General features: G+C 44.0%; 3 protein-coding genes across 4 annotated transcripts in view; all 3 read left to right on the top strand.

The window, feature by feature from the left end:
* Nucleotides 1–21,175, top strand: part of LOC100118606 (icarapin-like) — a 35,496-nt gene extending 14,321 nt beyond the window's left edge. The window contains exons 2-4 of the mRNA XM_031925066.2: nt 8,793–8,984; nt 18,554–18,675; nt 20,070–21,175. Of these exons, the coding sequence (XP_031780926.1) occupies nt 8,793–8,984; nt 18,554–18,675; nt 20,070–20,378 (623 nt within the window). The 3' untranslated portion in view covers nt 20,379–21,175. The remainder of the gene's footprint in view (nt 1–8,792; nt 8,985–18,553; nt 18,676–20,069) is intronic.
* Nucleotides 21,176–21,344: 169 nt separating this feature from the next.
* On the top strand, nt 21,345–23,022 carry LOC100680127. Of its 2 annotated transcripts, none has more exons than XM_031925068.2 (3): nt 21,345–21,454; nt 22,209–22,279; nt 22,404–23,022. In XM_031925068.2, exons 2-3 carry the CDS (start codon nt 22,277–22,279, stop codon nt 22,938–22,940), a joined length of 540 nt encoding a protein of 179 aa, XP_031780928.1. In that variant the 5' UTR covers nt 21,345–21,454; nt 22,209–22,276; the 3' UTR covers nt 22,941–23,022. The 2 variants fall into 2 exon arrangements, with proteins under 2 accessions (XP_031780928.1, XP_031780927.1); XM_031925067.2 differs by having other exon boundaries at nt 21,362–21,981.
* A 1,142-nt stretch (nt 23,023–24,164) lies between these two features.
* On the top strand, nt 24,165–27,545 carry LOC100679926 (myb-like protein X). Its single transcript, XM_031924553.2, has 2 exons — nt 24,165–24,346; nt 24,937–27,545. Exon 2 carries the CDS (start codon nt 24,943–24,945, stop codon nt 27,415–27,417), a length of 2,475 nt encoding a protein of 824 aa, XP_031780413.1. The 5' UTR covers nt 24,165–24,346; nt 24,937–24,942; the 3' UTR covers nt 27,418–27,545.
* Nucleotides 27,546–27,579: the final 34 nt, after the last annotated feature.

The following is a 27,579-nucleotide window of genomic DNA, read 5'->3' on the forward strand; positions in this document are numbered from 1 at the left end:
ATTTTTAATTATGTCGCGATTTTCGCACTATATACAAGCAAATTGAACGTCGAATCGCTAATCAGACTCACATTAGCCGTAAAAAGCAAACAGCGTTGACCACAATTCGTATACATGCATCTTCATTACTCGCCGAGACGAAGCGACTGACGGAGCAGCGTATTGCGGGCGTTACCTAACTCTCTCCTTGTTCCGCACACTCACACGCACACACACACACGGACTCGAGCATCTGGTGTGTGCTGTGCAACATTAGTCGCCGGTCCGCGCATTAAGCTTGATTTTCAGCCGGCCGCGCGAAGATTATCGTTTCGTCAATTTCGCCGCGGGCCGCTGCACAAAATTGATGCCGAATTCTCGCGGATTTGCATAATGCCACCTGGAATATTATGCGGCTCGCTGTGTACTCCCCGTCGTATATAGCGCTGATCCCGTTCGTTGTTTTTTTTTTTGAGCACACAATTTTTTGCGTGTATAATAAAGGGGCCGATGACCTTGGAGACGACGCGACAGGTGCGACAGTTCGTTGTTTTGCTTTGTTTCTTTTTAGGTGTAATAAAGCGACGGGTGAAAGCCTAGAAATTCGCGTGTCATGAATATATTGTCCGCAATGATTAATCGAGAGGTATACCTACACACACGACGATTGTGTGTGTGTGTGTGTAAGTCCGTGGATTGTGTAAGCCAAACCACTTAGCATAACATTATTGAATTTCGCAATACACAGCGCGGCTTCATGAATAGTTAAAGGGTCGCCGCGGCTAATCCGAATACACCGTATCAAAATATCTCGCGACGATATTTATATCATCCAATATAGAATCACTTTTTGTTTCGCAAATTAAAGTATATTATACAGCCGTGACACGGATATCAAACGCGAGATTGAAAAAGATAGGACGTTTTGGAGTACGAGCGAACCGATAGTAATTATTGTCCGTTGGTATGACGAGGCGAAATAAAGAGCGAGAAGGTTCGAACGCAGTCGATTCGATGTCGCGCGGATAACGGAGAGAAAGAGACAAAGGCTGCATTACGCTTCGACGGGTATAAAAGAACGTCGGGGACAAAAAAAAAACGCTTGGATAATCATCAAAGCCAATCGGCTCTCTCCGTGTCAAGTCGTTATATACTTGCGTAAGGTCTTTATTGTTCGGAATTCCCGCCAAAATTCTAAACACCCGAGCTTGCAGGCAACGTCCGCATTTTCCCAAAAACTCTCTCTATCTCTCTCTCTCTCTCTCTCTTCCCGAACCTCAAATGCCAAAACGAGACCAAGTCCAAAATTCAAAAGCAGCTCGCCTCTTGCGTCTCCAAATTTATCCGTCCGCAATCCTCTTTAGCGCGATGCCTTAATCCAAAACAGACGCAATAAAGCCCAAAAGCCCGAGAGCTTGCAGTCGCGCTACAACGATCTCGCTCTCTCGAGCAGCGGCGACACACGCACGCACGAGATAATTGCACTCGCGCTTGCGCTGCTCGACGATAAATTGTCGCGTAGATAAGTTCACCGGTGCAGAGGGGGGTTGAATGGACAATATAACGCAGGAAAGGGGGGGGGGGGAGAGAGAGCGAGATTGTGCATGGCCGAGGGGATGCGCCGTCGTTATTGTGCACCTCTCTCGCTCTTGATATCGCGCGCGTGTATCGCGCTTAGGTGCACGCGCGCGTATAAGCGCAGGAGAGATATGGGGAGGTGATGGTGGATTCGACGCTGTCACGCTAGGCTTGTTAAGAGAGTCGCTGGCTTTCTTTTGATGGGGCGGTTTGTTTTCGCTGGAGCGAAGGGGATGCGAGGCTTGCCTCGAGTGCTGCTTGAATTAGAGTGAAAAAATAGAAGGTAAGGGACGGAGGTATTTAGAGGCGGGTTATTTGTTCGATAGTAGTATGGCTGGAGCTGTTGGATCGATAGGAATTATAGAGTTCGGTGCACTTTTATTTCCCGTCGATGTATTCTAAATAATTTCCCCGGTAGCATTACGAGCACGTATCGAATAAACTCGCACGGTACATAGTAGTATAACGTGTTCGAGCGAAACTTTTCTTATTTTCTCGGCGTCGAAACTTACTGCATTAGCCGGAGAGCGTCATCCTCCGATACATCTAAGCGCCTTGCGCTGGGATGATTTATTCGCTGAGTAGTCCCCGAGAGCTACTCTCTCCTCATCATTCTTTACGACGGCTAGTATACCCTTGCTCATAATTCGATTTCCATAAAGAACAACAACACCTCCCCACACACACACACACACACACACCATCGCGAAAAATCGATACCCTCTATCAAGCTCTCGAGTGCGGCAACTCGCTCGCAGCTTAATTCTCTCCGCAGTCGTTATAAATCAGCCCTCGCGCGAAAGAGAAAGTTTATCATCGACAAGCTCGTGTAATTTACTTGGATAAACAACGACGCTCGAATATAAAAGCTCGAATCAGCGACGACCCCGCGTGCATACGTATACAAGCATACTGGCAGCTTCTCTAAATATCTATTAGTCCAGCTGGTGCGCTAGACTCGCGGCCAATATTTCCCCTCATTAAGCACAACGCCGACGCGCTAGCACATAAACAAGCGACGTATACGCACGGGCGGCGACTCTAACGATGACAAACGTATGGCCGAGCAGCAGCTTCCTACTGTATACGTTATGAGAAGCAGCGGAAAAAGTGCGCTTATACCGATTCTCTATTTCACTGTAATCCAGATGTAGCAGCGGTGCAGGTTGTATAGAGTATATATACTGCGGCGATATTTATAGTTACGGAGAGTGTGTGTGTGTGTGTGTGTGTGTGTGTGTAGGCGTGTATAGAGCCACGTCTTGGGGAGATTAGTCGGAAGGTATAGAGAGGATTCTCGCTGATCGCATAGGGATAGAGTGTACATAGCTGGATTAATAAATGAGAGACTGGCTCTAATGGAGCTGATGAGTGGATGCACAAGGGCTGCGCAAATGCGCTCTCGCGCGGATGCGTCGAGGGCTTCTGGGAGATGTGTGCAAGCTCGCGTGTTTGATTAGTTATAGGGCTTGTTTTGCTCCTCTGGCTTTATTAATTTTATTTGATGTCGTAAAAAAGTCCCGCCGCGTTAAAGAAAGCACAGGGCAAAGCGGAATTGAAGCTCTCGATCCCGAGAAAGTTTATTTATACACATCCGAGCTGTACAGTCCCTCATAAACAATTCATCATTCGATATGGTCAAGACACATAGGTATAACACGTATACACTGCAGAGACTATCCTGACGATGATACACGAGGGCCAAGTTTTTTATTCCTCGGCAACACACTATAATCTCGAAGATCAGAGTAGCGAAAAAACTTGACGCAGAGAGAGAGAGAAGATTTAGGATTCGAGTCAGTCGCATGGTGTGTGTTTCTCTCGGCTGACGGAACAAACCTACGTAATGGGACACGCGAGCCGACTCCGCAATAAGGAGGCGAAGAATAGAACGATTAGTTGCCCGAGCCATTGTCGGAAGACGAATCTCGTTTAATGGCTTTTTTATGCGCCGCGGATAAACTTCTTCTTTCTTCTTCTTCTTCTTCTTCTTCTTCTTCTTCTCTTCTTAAATCTTTGTCAAAAACAATGGAATGATAATGGAGAAGAAGATGCTACGTGCTTGCGATGGATCTCCTTATACGTATAGTTGAAAGAAAAAAATCGTCTGCTATATAAACCTCGTGTGTTTACGCGAAGCTTAATCGGATTCATCAGCCTTGAATATAAGAAGAGCCTACCACGCGAGTGTGGGTCTCGATTACGATGAATGTTTCAAGGGACGATTCTCCGAACGGCACTTGTCGTCCACTGCATGAGGCATTTATGAATCAATTTCCGCGACTCGGTCGCCGGCGTGTACACGGTACTGTGCAAATCGGGCGACGTTGAAAAACATCGTCGTTCCAGTTGCGGATGATTACGTGCGGACGCGCGTATACCGATCGATCGACGGCTACTTCTATGTGTTTCGGTAGACGACTGTGCGGCTATAGATTTAATCGCTTCATTATTGAGTATCGACTTGAGCGTACAAATTTTAATCAAACCCTCTCAGCCCCTAACAACGACCAATCGAACAAACGGCAACACCCATAATCAAAAATCGGCGCGTATAATCATACCGATTTCAGCCTTTCCCTCCCGATGCGAAACACTCGTTATCGAGTAATCTCCCGCACGTACAGCCCGCGGGATTAAAATTTTTACTGCGAATTCGTCGTAAAAAATTTACAACCGAGCGGCTTCTTCCCCCTAGCACGTTTCCATGAATTATCATTAAAGAATTTAATATAAATATTCAAAAGTCGTCCGCCGCAGGCGTGCGCGCGAACGAAATTAAAAGCGGCAGCGCTGCGCATCGCGCGGTGGGAAAAAACGAGCAACAAATAATAAAAAAAAATGAGGTATAACAGCAGATAATAGATTTCCAGCGGGGGTGCCAGGACCATTCATCATTTTTACGCGTCCGAATGATACTGAAAAAAGGATTTTTTTCATTATTTTTCACTAGCTACGCGCGCGCGCGCGCGAATGAATAATGGCCCGGTATAAATATTCGAAAAAGAGCCGCGCGTGATTTATACAGGCCGAATTAATAAAGATCGCGATTCTTGAACCTTCTTTCGGGACCATTGACTCGGGGAGTCGGAGAAAATCGGGCCGCGAAAGCCAGAAAAAAGAAGAGAGAATACGAAAACAAAAACACAACGGCAGCAGTAGACACAGAGCAGTAGCTTCTCTCTCTGGGGCGGAAGAAAAGCTCGAGACTGGCGCGGCGCAAATGAGATTCATCAAAGAGTGCTAGCTGGAAGCTCGCGAGAAACGAGCAAGGAATAAGCAGGAGTGGTTTGGTAAGGGGTCAAAAGTGAAGAGAGAGAAGGGGAGGGAGAGTGCGCCAGCCTAATTAACTCTAATTACAGAGAGGGAGATGGAGAGAGAGAGAGAGAGAGAGAGAGAGAGCGAGAGAGAAAAGCTCGATAAGCTCGATTAAAAGCCGCTCGATTCGTGCAGCGGTAATCCGATAGCTCCAGTCGGCTGGAGAAAATCAAAAGTGCGCGCAGTACTGCAGCACTGCGAAGCGCCTCGGGCCGGATAATGAGGGAGTTTTTGATGGATCGCAATCGTTTGATGGATCGCTCGCTCGGGATTTTACATTCTGCTAGCTGAACTCGTTTCTTTTTTCGCGTCAGCCAGAGAAAGCTGAATCTTTTGTGCGCGGATTCGGGATACGAGAAGCTTTTCTTTCGCTTCTAAGGAACGAGTGCTGCGCGCGAACTGCTGCGTGATTTATCGGCTTTTGTTTCGAAATGTCATTAGCGACATCGTACAGCAATTTCGTTTCTATTTTACTTCGTATAAAGATAAAAACCTAGCTAGTCGGCGAGTAGACGCTAATTCCAGCAAGCCCGTCGTTTATTCCAGAGCGAGAGAGAGAGAGAGAGAGAGGGGCACGTCCTTCGCAAGCACACGGCGCGTATAACTCAGCGACTTTTTCCCGAAAAAAATGGAAGCCCCAGCCGGCCCAAGAATCGGATTCTCTCGGCAAACACGCGCCAAAAAAAGAAAGAAGAGAGATCCCCGCACACCTCACCGCAAGAGAGAAGAATTATTTACCCTCGCCGCGAAGAAACGTGAAATCATCCCCATTGAAAGTCATCCTCGCGAGAGAAAGAGCCAAAAAAAAGAGAGAACTAGAACAAAGCGACGACCGCAAGAGAGAGAGAGAGAGAGAGAGCGAGAGAGAGAGAGAGAGAGAGAGAGAGAGAGAGAGAATAAGCACGGCAGCGACAGTAGCATCGACCTACATTATACATATAGAACTAAAACTTTCGCGCTAGGCTCTGCGGTCCACACACACACCGACACAGCGTAATGGAAGAATTTATCGCCGTTCCCTACTCTCTCAAAAACGAAAGCATCGTCGTCGTCGTCGTCGTCGTCGTCGTGTAGTAAGCGAATTTATGTAAGGGCTCCTCAAGGCCGAAATTTATGTAACGCCTTTACGTGTATGTGCTTTCGGAGAGTGTGCAGCAGGGGTCAATGACCTCGCGCTGGGGGTGGAATCGACGCTGCTGCTGCTGCTGCAGCAACGGCACATTCCTCCGAAAACGGCGTCGCGTGCCAATTTCCAGGACGGCTGCGCGAAACGAGGGAATTTACATAAAGAGAAATAGCTCTCTCTCTTTCTCTCTCTCTCTCTCTCTCTCTCTCTCTCTCTCTCTCTCTCTCTCTCTCTCTCTGTAAGCGCAAGAGCGTGTGTGTGTGTGCGTATTTCGGGAAAGCCTTATCCGAATGGCTGTCTGTCCGTCGTGTTTGCCACCGTCGCACCGCCGTTGGACGCGATTCGATGATTCTCAATGGAGATGCTGCTGATGTAATTTTTCTTTTCTTTTCGAATCGAAAACCGGACACGTTGAATTTGAGAAAAGCGAAAAAGACAGTTCGCCGATAAATCGACACTCGGCGGCGGCAAGTTGTCTCGAACTTTGATCTCCGACAATATTCCTCTGGAGTAGCTTCAAGTAGGCCGCGATAAATATTGAATTTTTAAGCAACTTATCGACGGAAGAGTCACTCGAAGCCGTGTCCCGGGAAAATATTTGCTCGAAACAAAAGTCTCTCTCTCTCTCTCTCTCTCTCTCTCTCTCTCTCTCTCTGGCCGCTTCGTCGTCCTCTATTTTTCCGCGGCAGCAGCAGAGCACTCTCTCTGTAAATCGCTTCATGCATACATATGTATATCGCGACGATGGTGTATACAGCGTCAATCGCATCGATCCTCGAAAAATAATAAAGCGGGATATTTTTCCAGCGAAAACAAATGAAATGCCCAGCGCGAAAAATAACGAGCGCTCGCTTGTATATTTGCCTCGAATAAACGTCGACGACGACAAAAAAAATGTCGAATCCCTTCGATGCCTGATGTGTCCGAGGGAATTAGACTCTCGCGAAGAAAAATAGAGAAAGTACGTCACACACACACACACACACACACACACACACATAGTCTGACAAATTGCCTGGAAGTGACTCCCACGTCAGAGAGCACATAGCAGCAGCCGCCGCCGAGTTGACAGGGATCAGTGCAAATTGGATAATCGCTCGGGATCATTGGACAATCGCTTCAAGGGGGGTATAGGACACCAGAAACTTCGACGCGCGGAAATGCAATTATTCGCGTACCGCTTTTTCCCCGCGTATAAACCCTCTCTATCCCACTATATTCTGTCATCGAGAGATATGCGAAGGGTCGGATTTTCCGCTGATTGGATTTTTCGATTATTAAGAGGAGCAGCCGTCGGTGTAATCGCGTCATAAACAAGAGCTGCGTGTGTGTACGCCGGAGAAAAATAATACAGGCGGCTGTCAAATTCGTCGAGAGGATCGCATATATGCGTCAGTGGCTCGGCTGTCCACGTCACAGCGGAGAGAAGCCGTGAATAGATTTTTAATGAAGCCGTCATTGATCGGCCCCACGACACGTGGGACGTGCGCATGGATATTTCGAAATTGTAAATAACGCCGATTATTTTCCTCCTGTGCGTATGCGGGTCCACGCGTATTTATTTTTAGCTTTTTCGTATCTGCGTACACGGACTCTTGAATTTTGACGCAAGTTACGTGTAGGCAGCATTTTTAATTTGAGTACAATATATTAATTAAACCTCTCATTTGTTTTACGAGATTGAACGATCCAATTTTCGCCACGGTCGTAAACGTGTCGAATTAAACGCCTCCGTGAATATTTCACCCTCGCGTACATATACACATAGGCATATATCCACCCCCGCAGATATCAAAACTCGAAGGAGCTGACGACTGAAGAGTCGACCCACACGATCCACACATGCCTCACATCGATAATTCAGAATTACATCCGGTTGCATCGACCCATATACACGACGACGTCGACGACGACGATGGGGACGAGGAAAAAGACAGATCGGAAGTGGGCGACTTCCTCGCTAAATTATTCTCGCGGTCGTGTGCACACGTGCGGTGTATCCATCCACTTGTACTTCTGCGGCCGGAAATTGTTTCCAACTGCTTGCGGTGCTCGAGCGAGCTTTTTTGCGCTCCTTTTAGGCGGGGAAATAACGTTGCGGCTCTACTTGAACTTTATTTTTTTTTGCGGCTGCCATCGTACATAGTTCGCCGCGGCGAGTGTAATTGTTTATGAGAGGATTCTGGAAACTATACAGCATTTGAACGATGATACAGCTGTAGTATGTGCTTCGATAATATTGTGTTTCTGAAATCGATGTCTCGCCCATCAAGCTTATTAATTAACCCTTCGATGAAAGGAAATGCCCGAGGTACTCTAAAAGCTTTCACTCAACTCGCTCGTGAATATAGCCCTCGACTCTGTAGTCGCGTACATCAAGTGTCACAGTCAGCCGACATCGTTAGTCGTTACATAAAAGCTATACGCATCCATCCATCGCCCTCGCAAGCTCTGGAAAGCAACTGCCGATAAATTCGCTCTTTTCGCAAGCAGCATCGCGAGCTTGATAACTTCGAAGCCGATGAGCGCACGTCTAAGTTCGTTTGAAGATTCCACGCCAAGTTGGTTCTTCTAAGTATAATACAAAATATAATACAATCCAGCGGAGTGACGTGCGGTGTATCCGAGTCTAGTGTTTCGAGAGGATGTCTCGACAATGATTATGCGCGGTTGTTGCTGTTCGCGATATGTATGTCTGATATAATGTAGCGTAACGAAGTTCTCTCGAAGCTTGATATTGTATTGTTTCGTTATGGATTACCGCGCAAACTAACGATGAATTTGTCGACAGGTGCAAACCGCGAGTCAGCCGAGTCGAGCGAGTCCGATGACAAGACCGACGGAGTCGTTCTGGTCCTACCTCGTCACAACATCTTCGACGATATGGGTGATGACGACGAGTCCAGCATGGGTATGCCTGGCATGTGGCATCCTTTCAGATTCGACAACAGCCCCTTCGATGGACTCTTCACTAGGATGCAGGGTGAGTTTAATTTAAAAAATTTTTTTTAATTTTTCATTAAGTTGGTAAAGACACTTTGGCTGATTAACAGCTTGAAATATGCAGGATTTTATGTCGAGACATCTTGAACCAGTTTTATTTCCATGCGCGCAGCGGACGGTAATAGAATCCATCGTTGTTACTCGATACCTAGTAATATGCAAATGTAATTTTCCTTTAACAATCTAAATTATTTCGAAATCAGAGCGAAGCGGATACCCTGATAATTGCAGATCAACCCAATTTCCATGTCGATCTCCAAGTGTATGCGGGTTGACTAATAAGTTAAAAAAAACAGCGAGCTTTACTCTCATCTCGTCCATTCAGCGCTTCGAGAATACGCGAAAAAATAGACACATAATACGATGCGCAAATCGAGACACCATCGATTCCGCTGCAATGAAACCGCGATAACCTCCGCGAAAAGTAGACGAAAAGTTAGGCAAGCAATTAACCGATCTCAATCTCTTAAATGACGAAACGAGTCGTGTCCCAGGCTATTCTTATCCTCGCGCGATACTCGTCTCTCTGACATTGTCGCTGCATACGTGCCCATTATATACTTGCGCGCAGCTGATTACGTTGCTCACATGGGCAAAACGGAGTCAAGGTACTCGGAGCGCGACGTTCGGGGAAGCACGAGTGAATATTATGAAGTTTCACGTGCCGTATATTCTACGCTCTAGCTCGCAGCTGTCTTTCAACGACGATGAAATGAGCTTTCGCTGCTTTGTAATTACGCGATAACGAGTGTAGAGTATGTATGTTGAAGCTCGAAGGTTTTCGATATCGGTATCGTTGTGTTCCACAACTCGCGAACTTGGATCAACATTGCACAATAGCTCGAACGGATTATTTACAACGAAAGCATCGAGATCGATAAAATCTGCGCAGATAAAATATTCAATCTCGCGCGCGATCGTCCTAAAAGAGCAGCATCGCTCGAACTTATCCGTCCATTGTTCCCGAGATCCTCGCTCGCCGTCAAAAAATCAGATCTCCCAGCTGTAAATACCATATCCCTCGCCTATTCTCTCTCCGTCGGCAGAGGCTTCGCAGCCGCTCGTAAAAAGACGAGAAACCGTCAGACAACGCCGCACTTATTCCGAGATTTCACGACTGCAGCCCCAGACGTCGGGGCAGCTTTCCCCAGAGCGACGAGATAAAAAATATTCCTTCGTGTGCTTAAGGCAAAGATACAGACAATCGAATTTCCGATTATTGAAAAAAAAAGAAGCCAGAGAGTATATAATATGAGAACGCGCGAAGAATAGAAGAAAAAAACTCTCCTCTTCGGTATATCCTCCTTGGCAGCACACAACAAGTACACTTGGCTAAAAGGCTCTTCTCCGTATAGCCCGAGTCGGCTGCCGTATAGAGGAAACAATCGGGCCGCAGTATAGCGCGCAGAGAAGCACAGCGGCAGCAGCTCCCAAACTAAACTCGAGCGTATTAGGGTCGCGACTCGACGCGGAAAAGTGCTCTCTCGGCGTGCGCAAGGGTTCAAAGTTCGCTTATATCCGATCGCTGCCTTCGATGTGTATGTGTGTGGATCGAAGCCATGTGTGTGTAAGAGGAGGAGGACGAGAGTTTCGAGGTGGACACTGGAGGTGACTCGGGGAATCTTGAGGAAATGCTCCGGTATAGCCGAATATTGCAGGAGAAGGAATTGTTCGATAACGTTATTATGAGTAAACTCACCAACCGAAAGCCAGAAAAAAGCGACTCCAACTCGATTCCACATCTCCATTGATGCGCTTTTCCAATCAAGCGCAAACAAAGGCGCCGATCGATGCCAGGGAAAATCGGCTCCTAATTAACGCGATCGCTCAACTTCTCTCTCCGCGTATGCACTTGCCCGCCGCAGACGTCTCGCGACTCCGGTATTATTCTTCGTTTCGACGACTGCCTGTCTCCGTGTACACATCACCGGAGCCGACTACACTCGAGTAGTCGTCGTTGTTAGATATATCCCCGGGCTTGTAATATATTGCAAGCCCTTTTCTCTCCCGACGAGCTGTACAGGCTGTTTCGGCGCGTGTCTACTCTTTAAAGTGGCTGTCTGGTGAACGATGAGCTTTTTTTCGGCCGTTACGACGAGCTCTCTGGTATTCGAATTTGAGGAGTTTCGATGCTGCGAAAGGGAGGGTTTTTTAGGAGCGTCGAGTATAATGAGTTTTTGGGATGTGAGGGAAACGAATGGACTTGCAGACAAAATAATTCTCTCGTTTTTTTTAGAATATTACATAAGTGTGCTTTTATTCACTCGGTATGTGAGTGACACCTGTGCGGCATCGGTTAAACTTGACTGAAAAAGAAATTGAATAATAAATTACGAGCTTGCAGCGTGGACGAATTTTATTATGTGCATGCATATAATGATTCACGAAACGAGTCCGTAAGTTGATGATAAAATAACCGATTAAACGTCCCCCCTTCCGCTTGCACACATTAAATATTTATTATATTACGAGCATTTGCGAAACTCGTCCACAGTAGATGTATCGGATCACTAATAAAAAGAAAATCGATTCTCTTCACACGAATAAACAAAACACGGCGTGTGAGCTCGGGGCTCGTGCCGCACGTAGTTCGCGTTTTTCAGGTTAAATGAAAAAGAGAGAGAGAGATATGTAGTAGGGTGTCTGGCCTCAATAAGAAACCGATAATGTATGTACTCCGCGGCATTGTTTGGAGCATAAAAGAGATGAATGGAAAAAACTTGATCCCCCTCTTGGTCGTCGCCGTGGAAGCGAGTGGGAAAAAAAGCACCGGAGAGCTTTTCTTGCGTTTTGCCATGCCCAACTGTTTCTACTTAGCATTAAGCTACGACGTTCACACCTCCTCCACATATTCCTACCCCGTGTCGCTCGCAAAACTGCAAGCTCTGTATCATTCCACCTAAAACCTCGAAATATCTCCCCGCCGTATACAGCGGGCTCGTTCGAATTCACAATTCCAGCCCCTAAATCATCCGTCAGGGGTGCACGCGCGCTAGCAAGATCAGAAAGCGCGACGACGAGAGAGCTGCGAACCACGGCGGAACGTAACTTTCGCGTCGAGCCTGTGCGCCGCGACCGGAGAGAGAGAGAGGGAGAAGGAAAGAGCGAGCGGTATGTCGATAAGCGCTTCCGGGGGTGAGCCGCCCACCCCCGGCGACGACGTCTTTCGGGCCCCGACGGAAGTCTGCCGGCGCCGGCTAGACTGCGATTCCGGCGCGGAGCTTTTGCTCCGAGACTCGAGCGATTGTGCTCTGGAAATGATTCGCGGGAATTTATTCGGAGGAATTAGCTGGGCAAGTTATCGGATTTGATTTTTAATGAACGATCGAATCGATCTTTTCAGCCGAGGCCGGCTCGTAAAAGGGCAGCACTGGATGAAAAATTAACCCTCGCCGAGCTTCGCGCAAAGGGCCGAGCTTGAAAACAATTTAAAATTAAAGTGTTGATACGCGGCGGGCGAACTAAAAGGTTTAAAAGTTTCACATGTAGCACTTGAAAAGGAGAGCGCGCGCAAGAGAGGGAGAGAGAGAGGCAGCGAGTAGTAGCGCAGTAAAAATTTCTAAAAGCACTTGAAACTTGAAAATCTTTTTTCAACGCCCCCGCACATTCAACTTTTCTTCGCAGCGGCCCCCCTTGCATTCTCCCTCTCCCTCGAACGTTTCGAGAATAGAATTATTATTTACTCAAGCTGTGGGCGCATTGTTTCGCCGGGATCCGAATAAAAAGCTCGGCTACGCACAAAAATGAGCACGAAATTCTCTCCGGTTGCTCCCGAAAGTAAAATTCGCTTGTTTCCCTCCAGCTGCCTCCCCCAGAATCGACAATAGCGGAAATAGCACAGCGTCAGCAGCAGCACACCTTGGAAAAATCGGATCCTCAAGAGCGAGAGAGTTGAGCGCTTTAGCCGCACGAAAGTGCCCTAAATCCTCGTCTTTATGACTATTCCAATAGCCCGATATTTTCCGGAAGCGGGACCGCTTAATGGCAAGGAAATAATGCCGCGCGATCGCGGGGAAGACCAAGTTTCGTATAGACAAAGCCCGAAGATCGTCGCGCGACGCCGCGCGATTTAACATTCCCGCGATATATCCTTTCGGCCGATTTTAGGAGCGTTAGTTACGCGCGCGAGTTTCCACGCTATAGCTTGAATTTCACTGTGCGGGGCTGATCTGTGCTGCTCTCGCGGATTTATCGCGAACGCTGTGCGGCGTAAAGCGAATTTCAAATTTTCCCGCCTCTATGCGTCCTATACAGCTGATGTATTCTTGAATTTCGAGATACTCCGCAAATTTCAATATCCCGGATTCGACCTGAAAAAAAAATAACAGCATTCTTCCCGATCGAATAAACAGCGCGCGCGCGCAAGGTCATCGCGACTAAAAGTGGAGTACGTGCACTTAACGTAAAAAGCTCGCGCGAAAGCTCGATCAATCTTAAATGAAAATCTGGCTCGCATAAACAGCCCGGCGCGCGCGTATGTGTATGCATATAGAAAAAAATAAATAACCACGTCAATTATTGCACCGCAGGCGCGCGCGAGTAGGTCAGCTGGAAAGGAGGAAAATTTTGCATCAGGAAGCGAAAGAAAGGAGAGTCGTATAGCCGGGTATTAACTCGTCTACGGCAAAGGTCGACGTAAGCGGGTCAGGCCCGAAGGCCGACCTCGTCACTTTCACTCGCGGAAAAGAAAAAAGGTCTCGTGATGAGGATCCCCTTCTCTGGCTCGCTTTTTTCACGTGCGCCGGCCGCGAACCCGTTTACGACTCGGCTAATGGGACGAATTAAAGATTCAGTGCGGGGAGGGCTAGCTGCTTTTTCGGCCCGGGCTCATCACACTAGTTTTCGTGAATTATTTGTTGCGAGGAGGTAGCTCGTTGCTTTATTATCTGGATGATTAGCTACAGTTGAGACGATGCAATATTCTAGTGAAGAGCAGTGCTTGCAAGCTCGCATCGAATATACCTTCCAAGAGAATCACAAGAATTCCAAGCGAAAAAAAATCATACCAACGTCGAAAAAACGTCCGTAAATCTCGCAACATCCCCCGACCGACGTACCAAAATAAAAAAAAAACCAACGCGCGAGCAACCCTCTCGGCAGATCCCGCGCGCGAGGAGCTGTGGTGTTAGAAAAACAAGATAGCGCGCGCAGGCTGCAATACATCTCATAATTCAAGCGACGTGTACGCCGGAGGCGCATAAAATCCGTCAAACTTTTTCGCAACGAATAAATCCGACCCTCTACTCGCTCTATACCGCCTCTCGAAAAGCAACCTGCAAAAATCGCGCGTACGACTCTTGTCCGCCGGTGCTGTAACACATGCATCAGAGAGAGAGAGAGAGAGAGAGAGAGAGAGAGAGAGAGAGACGCATATACGGGGCGTATCATCTCGCAAAAACAGGCTTGTATAGCTGCCACAGACACGCGTGCGGCATCTCCTTAGCTACGAAGATACACACACACACACACACGCACACGCATAGGGGACCATAGATCATATTACCGAGGACAGGAGTCGCCAATATAATCGGCAACGCTCGTTTCTTGCCGGGCAATCAAATACGCGCGGAATTTATCGCCTCTGTATGTGTAGCTATATAGTTGACTGCGTGTGCCGATGGAACTGAGATATATATAGCTCGGGATATTTGTTCACTCTAGCTCCGTTGTTTATTGTTATGTACTCGCTTCGACGAGGGATGTGGGATGGCTTTCTATGCTTGTGACAACATTCAAGAACGCGAGCTCCTGTCGAAGGCGGCTTCTCGGTATGTAACACAACACACGTGCACGTGAACCGTCAAACTGATTGCCGCGAAATGCCAGCCATTAATTGGCTCGAATCGCCCGGCTTCTAGGAATCCTTAATCCCAGCGAAGCCTATACATACATGTATACGTAAATCGATACGGAAACGTTACACTGCAGCAGCGCACCGAATCCTCCGCATGTATAACGTAAGCGAAGCAGCAGTTTCCCGATACACACACGGCTGGAAACCCAAAATATTCCAAACCGAGGCCAAAAAGCGTTGCAACGACCTTCTCTCTCTCTCTCTCTCTCTCTCTCTCTCTCTCTCTCTCTCTCTCTCTCTCTCTCTCTCGGCAAGAAGTAGCGAACAGCCCAGCACTGCACACAGCTGTTCTCTCCAGCTGTATATGCGAAATTTCGGCGCCGAGAGGTTACGTGCGAACACGCGGCGGGTGGAGCAATAAAACACGCGGAATTTATGGATCGGCGTCGCGCATATCCATTTATGCATGCGCCGGACACAAGCGCCTATACGCGCATAAATTATTACACGCTGTTATAGGTGGAATCCACTGGCGCGTCAATCAATCGTCGATAAAATCCGGATGGTCTATTCCGCTTTTCAATGTACACCTATATACTTTTATTATATTATAGAGCGAGTAAAATAAATATAAGGGACTTGAATTAGCGTACAATATACACGCATTTCGCGCAATAGCAAGTTGGTCGCGCGCCGCAGAGTCGAACAAATTAAAAGGCTTTTCAACAAACGCAACTATCCGACCGCATTTGGTCAAGTTTCCTCGACTGCGGCGCTATGCGAATTTTAGCGTTTGTTGTCCGCGGCACAAAGAAGTTGTAACCGTAGACGCGCTGCAGCGCAGTACACACACATGTGCGTTGGTCGAGTTATAAGCTCCGCGTTAAAAGTGCATGCGAATTCCGGATTCGCCTGGCACGAGCTATAATTCTGGATTTCAGCTCGTGTTCAGCTGCCCCTTTACGATTCACATAGTATTTCCCGCACACGCGTCTGGTCAAATATAATTGCACTTGATTGTGCATTCTGCCTTTGAACGAGCTCTTCGAGAGCTTTCTCTGATGAAACGAATTCGGAGAAAATAGCTCTCCCGTCGCATACCTATATACATATATACACCTGCGCAGAAAAATGAAACGAATTCCTGGAACGACGCGACGGACTATAATACATCGCGAAACTCATATACTCGTCGTGTGTGAAATGTACCACGTGTATAGAAAAAAAGCTTCGAATGCGCGGGAATTTCAATTTTCGCGCTGGACAATAGAGAGAAACGCGACGAGTCGGCTAAATAATGAACGGTGTCCCTCTCTCTCTCTCTCTCTCTCTCTCTCTCTCTGATAATAGAACTCGACGCAGAGCATTGTGCGTGCGATGTCTGAGCGCGCGCGAGCCCTTCGATCCGAGTATATTGCGGCGCCGACGCTGTATAGCACCTTTTATTCGGCGCGTCGTCTCCGAACTTTTTTCCAGTCTGCGAGTCTTTTTTCGTAGCAGAGGAGAGGAGGATGGATGTGCCGCTCGGCTTTTAATGACGTCGAGTAGATATGCCCCGGGAGGCTGTGTGGAAAGTTTATTGGGGGTCGAATTTTTCTCATAGATTCATAAGGCTGGGCTATTGTTGGCGGCGGCGAGAGTTTGAGAGGAATATTGAGCCGGGGAGAGCGTACTTCGCGAATGATTATATTAAATTAGCTAGATGCGGGCTTTCAACTGATGAGGTAACGGTTTTTCAGTTATTCTTTATAATTCGTGAAAAATATCGCTTGTACGAGTGATTGCATATGAAATTAATACTTTCAGCCTATACGCAACAGCAGACGCTCTCAATCGGAATTAAGCCAACATTCAAGTCTCGTCTCGAAAAGAGCGCTGCAGCAGTCAGCCCCTTCACATCCAGCCGCCGATGGCCATAGAGAGTCGTCCAGCCCCTCATATACAAAGGGGACGTATTCCTCTGTGTCCACTCATTAACGCTCCTTCATCTGCCGCTTCGCTTCATTCATCTCTCTGTCTCTCTCTCTCTCTCTCTCTCTCTCTCTCTCTCTAATGTCTGCCGGTCGCTTCGACACGTGCGCCGCGCTAACGCAATTTTATTTTTTACTCTCTTTATAATAGCGCGGAGCCCCTGCAGTGCAACCCTTTTCTCGTCAGAGGGCTGGGATATTTCCCAGATTGCTGTCTTGCGTGCGCGGACCTTTTCGAAATTGCGTGTTGCCATTTTTCGTATAACAGAGAGAGAGAGAGAGAGAGAGAGAGAGAGAGAGAGAGAGAGAGAGAGAGAGAGAGAGAGAGAGAGAGAGATACTTTATCAGTCGCGTGACACACGGCTTCTCTCTCCTTTTTTTGTTATGCAAAAACTCGTTTTTGGCCTAAGTATTTTCGATGATCCGGGAATAAAATTTTTAACAATAATAAAGAAAAGCGAAGCTGATTTGCGAAACGAGGTCGCGACGGATTTTCCATACCTAAAGGACGTCTAAAGCTTCGCCTCAATGCCGCGACAAATTGTTTCGGGGAAAAATCACACGCGAGTTTCTGCAAACCCTATTATACAGGTGTGTATGCATATACATTGTGCGAACGTGGGCAATTTACTTTCTCTCTGAAATATACATAAGAAGGCCGTAACATACATTTCTCCCCGCAAAGGTCGCGCGCACTCTTCGCTCGAAGAATATAATGAATTTAGCGTAGTCCAGCTATTGTATTACTTACGTCAGAGTTACCGCAAAATTGAAATCTCTCGTGTGTACTAACACACACACACTCGCCCGCAATAAACTGACGCAGTTATACAGCACTGGGAACGATCAAGCGTGAAAATAAAATAATAACGATCACGAACGATGCAACGTGTGCCTTAAAAAATTCATCGTAAAGAAAAGAAGCTGCGCACAGGATACATATTCTCTCCCTCGCTCTCGTCAGCGTCCCTTCGTTTAACGAGCGATTACATCCGAATCCAATCAATTATGCTGCATCCCTGCACCCTTTCGAACCCTTTTCTCTCTATGCCTCTCCCTCTTCTCCTTTTCTGCCTGCCTTCGCCAACTCCGTGTGTTTTATATCGTATCGTGCGTTATATGGATCAGCCCCTCGATATCACTTGCGATTTTTTTTTTTTTTTTTCATTTCATTTCATCGGTATATTTTCGCGCGTTTGTTTTCCATGTAGTCGGAACTTTAAGGCTCTTTTTATACGTGCGCGCGAACCGCCGCGCTGGGGTGTAATAATAGCACGTAGCAGTGTAAACGCGAGCGCGATTGTTGGGTAAATATCGGGGAGTTCGCCGAAAATACGAGGAAATTCATACATACGCTTGGAACAGCGCGTTCGGGAGCTTGCAGGGGAGATATGAAACGCTCTGCGTGGGTGGGGAGTGGAAAATGTTGGAGAATCTATTGCCTTTAGTTGTTGATATGCGAGGTACTTTTTGCAGCTGGTTTTTCGATCAGCGATGCGGTTATGGATTATTAGATTCTGCAAGTTCGTTAAGAAACTTCAGTCTAAGGGTATCAATATATACTTTGGTTTTAATTAAATTTTAAAGTTACCCACAACAGCGAATCAACAAAGTGTCTTTACCAACGCCCTCCAATCACACGTCCCTATATACATGAACGACGACAAGGATCATATAGAGAAAAAATAAAGCTCGAATCCCTATACTGCGCCCCAAAAACGCGTCCGCGGCGAAGACAAGCAGAGCGAGGAATTAACAGAAACGACTCCGCTTTGCTTTTTGCAGAGGCCATGAACAGGGTCCGCGCGGAGATGGCCGCAGCTTTGGCCAGCCAGCTCGGACAGGTCGGCGGACTGACTCCGTGGGGCAAAATCCCCGAGGGCGCTAACACCACGTCCACGACCAAGGTAAATATACAGCGAAACCTACTACATGTACCCTCCCCCTCTCTCGCGACTTATTGCCCGCGTTGGATAAATAATACAGAGCTTATATATATATATATATATATATATATATATATATATATATATATATATATACAGCCTATATGGGCGTTTGTTTTTCTTTCGCGAGAGAGAGAGAGAGAGAGAGAGAGAGAGTCGCTTTTGATTGCGGCTCGCTGATGCTTTGTTTGCTCGTGCGCGGGAATATCGATGTATCTGGGATTAATTGGCGAGAATTTTGAGAATTTTCGCGCTTTTTATATCTCCGCGCGCTTTGAAGAGTTGTATATATATTTTTCGATGTTTCGTTTATTTTTGAAATACGCTATACACTCCAATGTGTGTATTTTCGAGACTGACGAAAATACGCGTAACGCCGCGCAATCGAAGGAAATTGGAAATCGCGACGCGTATGTGTTATACGACCGTCGGTATGATTCGACGAAACGAATCAGCGGACTGATCATCGTAATTGCGTCGCGCTCGCTCTTTGTTGCTCAATTTTTGCGAAATGTTCGATTGATTTCCTCACGCGCGCGCAATTTGCATTTTCGCGTCGATTAATTCAAAAATGTACACGGTTCTACAAAAAAAAAAAAAAAAAAAAAGCGAAACAAGTTGCGCGAACGCCGAGAATCGATAAGTAATTTTGAGAGCCGACTGCATTCGGTTACATCGTTCGCGGGAGGTGTACTGCACGTACACCGACGTCGTTGATTAATGCACGGCAACATTGCACTACTAGTGTGTGCACTCTATCGCTGGATAAAAGGACGCGCGCAAAAGAGAGGCGAATACACAGCAGCAGCGAACTAAAGAAGCGCGATTAACAAGAGGAGTCTTACTGTACATTCGGAAGAATCGATTACCGTACTCTACATTTGTTAGAGCCATTCGGCGATCGAGTCTTCTCGCCCCCCGCTTTGAATTTCGTTAGGCGCGTATAATCGACGAGTGACGAGACGCTTTGACGAGTCAACGTTTATATAGCTCGCTCTCCGTCATTGAAATATTTTCAATTTATGTATACCTACTACTTTATAATTACTGACTCGCAATTTTCGATTCACCTTTCGCTTTTGAATATTCGCGCATTCGGCTCGAGTTTTGAAGAATTAATAACTTTCCAAAAGGTATACATCGCGGCGACGAGAAGCTCGGGAGCTTCGAGTTTGTAATTAAATTCAAAATGTCGAATGCAGCTCGCGGAACGAACTTTAAAACCCGTTATTGTTCGGCCCGCGCGTTGTTTGTTTGAAATGTGCCGCGCTTTTATAAGCGTCACAACGGAACTAGCCGGTGAAACAATTAAAATGTCGATAAAAAAGAAACTAATCGCACGTCTTCGTCCACAGGTGATCGGCGACCACCAGGTGACCATCAACGAGACGACCTACTCTGACGGCGACGAGAACAGCGGTACCATCTTCCGCGTGCGCGTCGTCGACGTGAAGCCTCTGAACGAGACGACCGACGCCGCCGAGCCCGAGACTTCCTCCGAGGAAGCCGACGCCAAGCCAACCAAGCGACCCGACGACTCTCCTGCCGAGAAGCAGAACGAGGATCGCGAGGAGCTCACGACACCGGCTCCCCGTAGCGTCGAGAGCCTCGAGGAGTTCGACAACGAGATACCGAAGAACCAGGTCGACGTCCTCACCGCTTAGGATCCAGTCGATATTTTTTTCTTTTCTGTCTGTCTTCTTCTTAAGTAAAAATAAACGACACTATGTAGACGTTACGTTTGCGGATGGCAACGCTGGAACGACGGTGTGTGAGAAAGGGGAATTCGTTTTTTCGAGGGATTTACTTGTTCCGGTGGTGCCATTCGCGAGGCTGATGATATCGCCGGACGCTTTCGATTCTCTGTGAAATTGTTGTTTTTTGGGATGGAAGATTCAAAATTGTTATCGATAGAGAAAGCGCGCTGCAAATCGACGACCTATTCTTCGACACCGACTTGCGCTAGAATTACCTTGTTAAATCATTATTACGATAGATGTTTCATTGCGTAGAGTTTAATCGAATCAATAAACAAACTGACAATAATGAGAGCGAGATGGTTGAAGAATAGGTTGCAGCCATCGTTTACTTCGCGTACACACGTATGATTTTATTGATTTCAGAAGCGCAATATCGTAGTGATAACGAGGATACTTTATGTTGTTGCCTTACGCTGTTTACGTATCGCATACATTATTATTATTATTATTATTATTAATATTATTATTATGATACAATAAAGTTTTTATTCCGTAGTATGTAGTCGCGAGGAGTGAATTAAGACATGTGTACAAGATTTTTCATTGAGATTTTTGTGAAGAAGGGCCTAAAGCTCTGGCATGGACAGGGCAATAAGTGACGGGTGAAGACCTTTTTAGTCAGAATACGTATGGAGATGATTTTTATTGATGTATGTTATAAGACGATGTTTTTTTTTCAATAAAATATACTATTATAAGTGCTTGAACTTCCCTTCCTCACCATGAATCAAGAGTTTATATTGATAGAATAACGATATCCAATCTTCTGGAAATAAAAAAAATTAAACAAAAATCACAATATTATATGCATTGATTGTTGAAAAAAAGTTCACAACTCATGTTCGTGATGGAAATTTTTATTGATGCAACAAATACAACTGTATGAAATACTACCACCCATGCACCAATTCGTTGCTGCAGGCGACATCTGGTTAAAATCAACCGTATTTGAACGAAGCCCTCTTCCGCAGGTTCTGACGGTAAAGATGTACAAAATTGTCCTTCGTTCCTTTTTTATTGCAAATCCAATATGTAATTATTGTAAATATTCTTTTTATAGTAGATGATCATTATTTTCCAACAGTTTGTAGTCAAAAAAAACGTTTAAAGAATTTATATTTTACATTAGCATAAAAATAATGTCGCTGATTGTAACGAGAATCCGTTAAACTTCAACTAAGAGTTTGTATACACCCCGGTTAATACCTGTTTTCTGTTACACTTGAAGTTGATGATCAAGTTCAACTGCTCAGGCAGGATCGCAAACACTATTCATGTCTCATGTAAACTCGGCTTAATACGATTCGAAATTAGCAGGGGATTTTCATCTCAGGTTATATATATATACAACACATATACTTCTCCATTGCACAGTCGTGAAAAAGCTAGCGTTTTGCCTTCGGATATTTTGGCTTAAAGTTGAAATATTTATCGACACATTGCGTCAAATCTGTAGTTTCAGTAGTTCGCAGTGTTTGAAAAACTGTATAACGATCGCTTTTTAAAGGTAATTTAACTTGATATGATAATATGGTAGACTTTGACAATTTGACACGTGAGTGCACACGCAAACCGACATGTATACATCCTGTGATAAACAATTTCTGGTTGCACTGTGTCTTTTTCTTAAATGTTATTTCTTTTTTTTTAATTTTTCTACATATTAGACTATAGCGTTTCAGTCACTATCACTTTATAATATTGTCATAGGATTAAGCATCTTACTTTTTACAGGTATGGTCCTACGTGAAAATCAGCTGTTACATTAAAAGAACAAAAACATCAACTAGTCAGCTGACACAATGGTACGTATATGTGCGTGTTTGTACAGTGTATCCGAGCAAGGAACAAAAATTATTTTGGCTAACATTAGTATAACCATTTGATTTATTCAGTAACGTGTATTGTACATAATCATATCTTATTCAGAATGAAACTAGTCCAGTAACAACGGCTGGTCAATACATAGCGGAATTTTTCGAAGACTTGGAAAGGACCACAGGATTTAGACCGCATGAGTTTCAGCCTGAAGCATTACGGAAAAGATTGAGACAAACTTTGAATGATTTATACAGATTGAATCTTGGCCGATCAGCACTGCAACACATCATGTCGATATGTCGATTCATAGTTAGAGTATACCAAGGCGAAGACATCGATCTCGAAAGATCCGTCGAAACTTTTGTCGATGTACTGAATAAATATGTAATGGCTTTGAAGAGTATGTTCTTACTTCAGTTTTCTCTGTTCTTGATAGACGAAAGCGATCAGAACATGTTAAAATACGTTATCGCAGCTATGTTCTTCGTATTTGACTTTCTGTGTAATAAGTTGATTATAAAGAGTGCTGATATGTTAAAAAGATGGCTACCCATACTATTGAGAGCCTGCTGGAATGTAGCTACAGAGTTTTATTCAAGATTCTCGGATCTTTTGTTCATTGGTCGAGCGATGATCGCCGCCTAAGCAAAAATAATAAGGCTCTATGAATAAACGTTGACTATCTAACTTGCCTTAGGTGGCAGGTTAGTTATTATTAAAAAAGAGATCATTTTGTTGAATTGAATAATTAGGATACTTTGACTTTAGATTCTTATGATTTTACACTGTTGGATAAAAGTTTTAAAATGAAAACACTTGTTTACGGGAAAAAGCCTTTCGGCATAAAAAACCCTGATTTATTAATATTTAAGCAAACTGACACAATAAAAAGCGAAATGATATATAAAAGATAAAACGAGAAAAAAAGGCCGAACACGCAAACAAAGCACTGATTGCACTCGCACGCACAGATACAGAAAACAACGCACTAATATAAATCGTTCGTTAAGTTGATGTTAAATGCCAACAAAGGCGTTCATGTTAATGCCAAAAATGGCGTTGATGTCACGTTGTGACAGAGGATCGGAAATCCTCGTTGAATGTTAAGTTAACGTTAAGAATTCGGTTGTAGTCGCGATTCAGATATGAACGCTGCCGAAGTCGTTTAACTAACTGCTCGTTCACGCGCGCAAGTCCGAGCTCGCAAGAAAGAGGCCCCCGGAAGGTGCTGCCCTCTCTCACTACTCTCATGCAAACACACACATAACCTGCTCGTTCATACATGCGCATGCGTGTTGCGTGTTGCGGAATAGTTATGACGGAACACTCTATTTTTATATAATGTACATTTGTATACAAGTTAGGATACTTTTCTATCATAAATAAATTATATGTTAAGCTTAAAGCGTGTTTTTTTTAAGTCTATATAAGCCAAAGTTATTAACGATTAAACAATTTTTTTATGAAAAAAGGTGTTGGTGTACTTTGTTAATTATATATAATTACAATTCTAAAACGGTATATGCAAGATGTAAGTATTTGAATAGTTCTAGTCATACTTACGCGCTAAGCATCAGGTTGCTTTCAGAGACATCTAATGGAAACTGAGTGAATTTAAACACTATACGCTTTTTCGTTGGTAAATGGACCTTACGTTTTAGTGTTCGATACTGACAAATTCTTCATTTCATTACTTCAATTAATAGACATTTTTCACTATAATCAACATCATATCTTATAATTTCTCTGTAAGTGCCATAAAAAAGTAGGTATCATAAATTCGCCCTTACGTTTTATTTTCACGATTTTACATGTAAACCAGGCATGCGGCTTGAAGCAAATAGGGGATTTCCAGGTATGCTGCATATATAGCACATCTACTGCTCAAGCCGTCATTTGTCTCGTTGTGTGATGAACTACTGCAGCACGAACAACGATATTACAACTAACAATGTATAGATTTGATTGAGTTATTAAAGCTGTGCTATTCGATATTTAACTTCTCCTTAACTGAAAGTCGCTATTGTTACGCTAATTCACAATAATAACCCGTGAGTATTTAAAGCTTAAAATAAATTTTGTTACGAATCGGCATACCATAATATAACAGCATACATATAATTAATGTGAAAACTAAACCATGTTTTTTTTTTTACGTGGCATTTTGAACTCGAAAGTTCATCGCCTCATCTACGCAAGCCTTCCACGCTGCCCTATCTTGTGTCAGTCAACCCCACCCAAGATGCACCTCTCCGATCGACACCCACTAAACCATATGTTTACTCTATAAAAATTAATTATACCATTGTCGTCACGCAATGATTAGATTTACGAATTATATAGCGAAATTAACATTATATTGAATTTTTTCTTGAAATAGTATATCAATCTCGTAAAAAAGTGATGTATGGTTCTCTCTGTTACACATATAATAAACATTAAAAAAAGATTCTAGCATAAATGTGTTGCTATTAGTATGTTCATATTATATGTTATATTGATGATAAGTAAAAGGTGTCTATACCAAGCTGAGGTGTTCTATTGATAATCCATGTGTGGTACTATACAGACAACCTAAAAAAACACGCGGATACTATGCGTTCTTATGAACTGTTGTTAAAAAAAAAATAAAATATTTCAGGAAAAAATGAGCAACAACAACAGCAGCAATTTTGGGTCATACGCCGGTATCGCCTCGGGCGTCGCCTTAGCTATTGGAGGTCTAGCCGCATTAGGAACGGTATTGTACAATGATTATCAGGAACGACAAAATCGTCAGAGACAAATCGGTTGGACGAGCAATACTGGGAGCCGACAACAAAGAGAATTAGAAGAACAAGAAGAAGAGAGACGCAGAAATTTGAGGATGTTGGAGATGGAACGACGAAGATTAGAAGCCATTATGGAAGAAGAAAGAAGACAAAAAATCCAAGAAGATAGAGAAAGAAGGCGAATCGAAGCTCAAAAAACCATCGAACAAAAAAGAAAAGAGCAAGAAGAGAAAAAACGCAGGGATGATGAAATTTTGCGTTTGAAAACCAAAGAATTGGCAAAAATGGATGACGAATTCGATAAATTCTTCGGAGTATCTGGCGACGCGGAATCACCTGACGAAATTTATTATGATTGCTTTGTCGATGAAGCTGATCGTAACCGAAGAATAAAAGAGGAGTTTCGTAAAACGAAACAGCAACGAGATTTACAGCGACAAAGAGATGAGGGTAAGCTACAGATTGAACGAGACCAAGAAGCTACAGTATTTCTCAAAGATACGGATCAAAAGTCGGCCGAAGTGTCAGAGCCAAATAAAAGTTTTAATCCACGTGACACACGTGGTGCTGCAAGTTTAGATTTTAACGATTCAAAATCTAATAATGTAGAGACGAAAGCGTACGAAAATTACGCTAACAAAGCAGAAGTAGCTAAACAAGAACACAATGACAATATTCGGACAAAGACGAAAAAGAAAAATAGAAAAGCGAAAAATAAGCAGAATAAAGTGAATGATAATACTGATCAAATAAAAAAGACGAAAAATCAAAAAATTACAACACCACCAACTTCAAAAGAAGCGCAAATAAATGTTGTAAGTGAACCGAAACAAAATGTCTCCGTAAAAGAAAACAATGATGTTGCTGCCTCAAATAGCATTATTAAAGATGAACAACTAAAGAAGGACGATATAAACTGCCAAAAAGAAATTCCGTCGAAACAATCCATTACAGAAATACAAGAACCGAAAACAAAATTTAAATCCATCAACATTAATGAGATGTATAGAATGAATCATACAAGTGAAAAGTTGCCAGAACAAAACGGAGAGCTGAAAGAGAATAAGACTGATGTAAGGGGAAAACACGAGGAAGATGAAAAAAAGCGAAAAAAAATATCGGAGCAAGAAAAAATGAAATTACAAGAGTTCACTGAAAATCAACGGAAAATTGAAGAATCGAGAAAACAATTCGAAATGAAAGAAACTACCGAAAGAATTCACAAGAGAAAAGAAGAAATCGCGCAGAAAATGAATATGCTTCAAGAAGAACGTAATCTGAAAAACTACATAGGTGATCGAAAAATAAAAGAGGATCCGTCAAAGCAAGAAAATATCGAGTCAACAATCAACCAAAAAGAAGACGATGAAGAAAAGCGAAACAAGATACGACAAAACGAAAAAATGAAATTACAAGAGTTCACTGAAAATCAACGGAAAATTGAAGAATCGAGAAAACAATTCGAAATAAAAGAAGCCGAAAGAATTCAGAAGAGAAAAAAAGAAATCGCGCAGAAAATGAATATGCTTCAAAAAGAACATAATCTGAAAAACTACATAGGTGATCAAAAAATAAAAGAGGATCCGTCAAAGCAAGAAAATATCGAGTCAACAATCAACCAAAAAGCGGACGATGAAGAAAAGCGAAACAAGATACGACAAAACGAAAAAATGAAATTACAAGAGTTCACTGAAAATCAACGGAAAATTGAAGAATCGAGAAAACAATTCGAAATAAAAGAAGCCGAAAGAATTCAGAAGAGAAAGGAAGAAATTATGAAAAGTAAAATGCTAAAAGATTACGATCAAAAAATAAATGATCATAGGACGAAAAAAACAGAAAACATTATAAAGATTGATTCGATTCGCAAAAAAGAAGAAGAAGATTTTATGAAACTAGTAGTGGCTGAAATTAAAAAAGCAAACGAGATAAGCAGGGAAGCGAATAAACTGGAGAAAAGTAACTCCAAGATAGCTGCGCTTCAAGATAATAGAGTCACATGCGATTTATCAGGGCAAAATACGCAAACTCAAGCGGTTGTACCGAAGCCAGTGCAATTGCAAATTGAAGCTTCCGCAGCAAATACGAAACCGACGACAAGAATCGTCGACGATGAGAAGAGAGAAAAAATTAAAGAAAAACGAAGAAGGAAAAAGAAGTTGATGCGAAGCAAGGTGAAGCAATTGAAAGAAGAATCAGAGGTGAAGGAAAAAGAACTGAAGAATTGTCTTCAATTCATCAACTCGGTGCAGACGGTTCAGAAGAAGACGGAACTAGCTCGTCTACAGATACTGTCGAGGAACAAGCAGTTTTTGAACGAAAGCATCAAGCAAAATCGTAAACGCTTTTGAGAAGTTCCTTTAACATTTTTCTATGCATTTCTATGTAACTAGTTTCAAACCTTTGTAATGCTATGTGTAAATAAATAAATAAATTGTTATATGTATTATTAATAATAAATCATACAATTTTTGTGAAATGAAACTCATTGATCCAACAAGTAGCCGGCGCGA

Source organism: Nasonia vitripennis, chromosome 2, assembly GCF_009193385.2.
Source record: "Nasonia vitripennis strain AsymCx chromosome 2, Nvit_psr_1.1, whole genome shotgun sequence".
Lineage (NCBI taxonomy): Eukaryota > Metazoa > Arthropoda > Insecta > Hymenoptera > Pteromalidae > Nasonia > Nasonia vitripennis.